The sequence below is a fragment of the Lactuca saligna genome, chromosome 8 (genome assembly GCF_052625555.1).
Source record: "Lactuca saligna cultivar CGN05327 chromosome 8, ASM5262555v1, whole genome shotgun sequence".
In the NCBI taxonomy this organism is placed as follows: Eukaryota; Viridiplantae; Streptophyta; class Magnoliopsida; order Asterales; family Asteraceae; genus Lactuca; species Lactuca saligna.
Window position 1 is genome coordinate 273,218,389 of NC_136424.1, and position 5,155 is coordinate 273,223,543.

A 5,155-nucleotide genomic window follows, 5' to 3' on the forward strand; every position below is an offset into this window, starting at 1 on the left:
TCAGTCCAATTACGAATCAAGTTTATAAATTTAAACCTTAATAAATATTTTACAAATCGAATTCTTCCTCTAGACAGTGTTGTTCAATGATACCATGTTTTACAAATTCTTCCTCTGAGTTTTTATATTAACGTAATATTCAACGTTTATATAATATTGTTACGAAACAGAAAAATAACTTAATTAGTGATAAATTATGTAATTTTATTTAATAATTTTTGTTCTCCTTTAATCAAGGGGTTGCTCTAGGTCAAAACAAAAACACAATTATACTAGCGACAATGAAAAAACTTTTTTCGGGTACGAATTACTGAATTTACCATTAAGATAAAAATCACTTAGAAATCTATTCTAATAAATGAATAACTTTTTTCCTTTTTATCACAATTTCATTTAATTTGTCAGATATAATTTTATGGTTCTTTTGAATTAATTTTTTTTTTTTTACATATCATTTTATAAGTTTGTTTTTTTTTTTTTTTTATATTTTATATAATATTTTAATATAATAATTACAATAAATATAATAATAAATAAATATCAATATCATTAACAAATTTACATTTTAATTTCAAAATTATCAAATTTTAAACCAATATAGTTGAAAAAAAGGGTAAACCAGTTTCAGTTTTGGGCTGTTTTTCCTTCATTCATTTTTTTTCATATTTCAGTCTAAATTCTAAAAGCTAACAATGTACAAAAAGAGTAACATTACATTACACACAATATCCAAGACTATACTTGATGGTGGGCCCTACTTTTCTACATCTTAACAAACATCCTCACAATAAATTCATCTAAAAGAACTCACAAGTTAATTAAACAAAATTACAAATTTACCTAAATCAATTTTCACGACTCTCTTTCTTCTAAAATTAAACACTCAAAAGGACTACTACAACAAAGCATATATCATCACCTATTATGTAAATCAGGTCGCCTTTGTGTTCCATTTTTTATAGCCTCCTGCTTTATTAAAAATTTATTAATAAAACCACAACTACATGAGAACTAAAATTTTTTAGGATAAATATAGACAAATGTTTGACTATATCAATTACCCAAACTACCCTTCAATGAAAATAAAGGAATTATGTTTTGCCTTTAGTCTTTAGTTATTTTATTCAATTAAGTCACATTCAATTTGACCTTTTTACCCGATCAACATGTTATCCTACTTTCAAAAATTATATCTTTGACCATGATTTTAAATTTAATTACAAATTTGATCCAAAATTTACATTTTTTACCCCGATTTCAAAATTTTATTACGATTTCATTAGAAATTTAGTTTTTTTAAAGAAATTATGTTTTTGCCTCATAATCGATTTAGTTTTTATATTTTTTTTTATTCAATTAGGTTCCAAAAACTGAGAATTGTATTCAATTTGACCATTTTACCCGATCTACATGTTATCTCACTTTCAAAAATTATATTTTTAACCCAGATTTTAAATTTTATTACAAAATTGGTCCAAAATTTACACTTTTGACCTCGATTTCAAAATTTTGTTAAGATTTCATCATAAATTTAGTTTTTTAAGGAAATTATGTTTTGGCCTCGTAATTAATTTAGTTTTTATATATTTTCTTTTATTCAATTAAGTCCCAACAACTGAGAACTGTATTCAATTTGACTCTTTTACCCGGTTAACATGTCATCCCACTTTTAAAAATTATACTTTTGGCCCATATTTTAAACTTTATTACAAATTTGGTCCAAAATTATACTTTTGGTCCATATTTCAAAATTTGTTACAATTTCATCATAAATTTAGTTTTTTATAGAATACTAAATCGATTACGAAACCAAAACATAAGGAATTTTATGGAGTTTTCCCATGAAAGCTACACTTTTGGCCCATATTTTAAAATTTATTACAAATTTGGTCCAAAATTACACTTTTGGCCCATATTTCAAAACTTTGTTACGATTTCATCATAAATTTAGTTTTTTTATGGAAGACTAAATCGATTATGAGGCCAAAACATAAGGACTTTTATGTAGTTTTCCCATTAAAATAAATAAGTTACCTTTTCTGAAGTGGTTTTTGATAGCCCTTGTGCTTTATAAAAACTTGGCATTGGTTTTGCTTTGAAACTTAGGTTCTGTCTAAGCTTTTTCATCTCAGCTTCTTTTACTTCCTAAAAATGCATATTTATTTAATACAATTTTTGTTAAGTGAAAGAAATAGCAACATACTTTCATTGATAAAAAAAATATATATATTATATTCTTTATATGATAATTTGAAAGTGTACCTTTGATTTTGAATTAATTTGAGTTCTTTCTGCTTCTCTAGCATTTGACTTTTGCTCTAAGTTCTTGAAGAACTGTTTCAATGTAAAGAAATTTCCATAGTGAGTTTTTGAAAAACAAAAAACAATTTTTTTTTTAAAGAAATAGTTTTTCATGCCCTTTTTGGTAATTTTGCATAATACCTCTTTTCGTCTTTCTGCTCTATCATTGCTTCTCAAAACTACTGATGATGATGATGATATTGCCTTTTTCCTATTACAACAATGATATATAAATTATAAACAAAAAAGAGTTATAAAAAAAAATAATCATAAAAAAAAAAAAGATTTTTCTTACCCTAATGATTCGGATTTCCATGTTTGTTCTAATTTCCCTCTACCAGGATTGATTTTCTCTGCTGCTTTTCTTGATCTACATTTATTTACAAACATGGAAAAATCAAAAATGATATATTTTTATAATTTATACATAAAAGAAGCTCATGAATTCATTTTATCTTTTTTGTTTTATATAAAAATATAAAAAAAAATACCTTTCATTTTCTTTCTGAGATGCCATGGAAGTTGAAGCCTTAGACTCTGTTTCCTTTATCGGTATCTTCCAAAAACCAAAACAACTCTCAAAAACTAACATCTTAAAAGCTCAATTTATAATCTAACATTAAAAGAAAATATTTTGTAATAGAAAATAGTCAAATACCTGTTTGATTTCATCGGGTAATTCATTAATTCTGTTTTGAAAAGTCTTAAAAGCTCGCCTAACAATATCCTTATCCCCCATTTGCTCCATGAATAAAGATCGTCTTCTTGATGAAGCAACAGAAGAAGAAGCTGTATCAGAAGTTACAGAATTCATACTCATTGATAAATGAAGCGACATTGGAGCAGTTCTTATGCTCTTTGATGATGATGATGATGTGGCATTTCCCTTCTTTAATGCCGATGATGACGTGGCATTTGCTTTTTTTGATGATGATGATGATGATCGAGTGGAAGCCATGGGTGTAGGAGTTGCTTTTGGTTTTAATAATCTTGTCGATGATGTTTCAGGGGATTTGGGTATAATTGACGTTGGTTTCTTCTTCGTTTCTAATTTCGTTGGATTTACCTAAAATCCAAATGAGTGGAAATTTAATAAAACGAGATTTATCAAAAAAAAGGTTTTTTTTTTCGTTAATGGGTTAAGTAAATCTGTAATTGTCACCTTTTTAGCTTTTGGTTTTGGAGTTTCTTGCTTAATTTCTTTAGCGTCTTCTAAATCGACTTTGAAATGTTGTTTGACCAGTTTCATGCTCTCGTCGTTGACCAAAACAGCTTCATCGAGTTTGTCGCCATTGATGTTTAACGCTATCGGGGTTTGAGTTTGTAACAAATGCTCAGATTCATCTTGAAAGGTATCGTTTTTTACTTGAATAGCTTCTTGTGGATTATCACGACTGTTGTTTAATACAATCATGGAAACTTCTTCAAAGGTTTCATCTTTTACTGAAGAAACTTGTTCTTCGTTCGCGTCTTGACATTTTTCAGATCCCTCCATTGTTGAAATCTCGACTTGGAGTTCTTCGTGGGTTTCGCAAGGGTTAGTTTCGATACCTTCTTCTTGTTCTTTCTTAGTTTCTTCGAAATTGTCTTGTGGATAATCGTCTGAACTTGAAGGACATGTTTCCCTTGCTTTCTGTTGATTTAATAGCTCCGCCTCCGCCTCCGCCTCTGCTTCAGCTTTCATGGCGGCGATTTTCTTGTAATGCGCTTCGAAGAAGGCTTTCTTTTGCGCTACAGATCCGGGCGTCGAGCATTTTCCGACTTCGTCTAGGTATTTATTCGGTGAAAAAGTCGACCATTTCTCCCATGAAAGTGAATCGTTCTCATATTTACCGAATGAAACCGATACTCCCAAAGTCTCACGAGAGGCGACTGATTCTCTCATCTGTGAATAGTTTTAGTCACGAATTTTGTTAACAATCGAGACGAATCTAAGCAATAATTGTTAGGTGAAGATGTTTGAAGTGTTGGTAGGACAAATAAGTGGTAAATTTAGCAAGAATCTGATCTGTTTCTGAAGTAAATCTGTACAAACAGAACCCGTTTATAAACCCTAATTGCAAAATCGGCAAGAAGATGTACCTTGTTTTGAATGTTTTGTGCTTCCACCATAGATTCACCCATTAAAACGCTTCAAGATAAGAAGAGCTGATAAAGCCTCCAAGAAACTGTGAAGTAGATGGACCTCCAGATAGAAAGAAGCATGGGGTATTAATTAAAGATAATGAACAAGACTAAAAACACCCTCAAGTTTCCGAGAAATTATCAGAATGAAGACAAAAAGAAAGGTCGAAAACTGAAGCCTACAAGAAATATGCATGTGGAGTGTTTTGTATAACTTCAGATTTATCCATCAGTTTTTATGAAGTCGTGAAAAAGGCTTGTCTCTTTCTCATCTGTCTGGACATCTGATAAAAAATTGAAAACCTAATCATGATCCCTAAAAGAACCCCATGAAAGGTAAACATAGGAGATACAAATCATATTTTCCACAGACCACATGTTCCATCTTTTAATTACCAACAAAGTAACTTATCGAACTGGAGTAAAACAAAAAGGAACTCGTATAGGCATTTTAACAAACACCTGGTGGGCATCAGTTTACCAATCAGATTCTCGTATAATTTCACACAAATGCTTGGTGAATTTTGGAAAGATTAACCGTGTAAAGGTGAAAAGATATAAATTTTAACAAGATGGATCGACTTTTTGATGATTGATTACATAAATTTTGTTTTTTTTTACGAAGTTGTTGCATAAATGGTTTTGCTTTTCGTAATAAAGTATGTAAAAACAAATCGATACAGATGATAAAGATTGATGGATGAGAATTTAGTAAAAAGTTTAAACTGTT

General features: G+C 29.4%; 1 protein-coding gene across 1 annotated transcript; it reads right to left on the bottom strand.

Moving 5' to 3' along the window:
• Positions 1–695: 695 nt before the first annotated feature.
• On the bottom strand, positions 696–4,822 carry LOC145009076 (uncharacterized). Its single transcript, XM_078967735.1, has 9 exons — positions 4,384–4,822; positions 3,464–4,186; positions 2,960–3,367; positions 2,793–2,857; positions 2,597–2,671; positions 2,443–2,512; positions 2,263–2,334; positions 2,035–2,145; positions 696–966 (listed from the first exon to the last, which is right to left on the bottom strand). Exons 1-9 carry the CDS (start codon positions 4,423–4,425, stop codon positions 916–918), a joined length of 1,617 nt encoding a protein of 538 aa, XP_078823861.1. The 5' UTR covers positions 4,426–4,822; the 3' UTR covers positions 696–915.
• Positions 4,823–5,155: the final 333 nt, after the last annotated feature.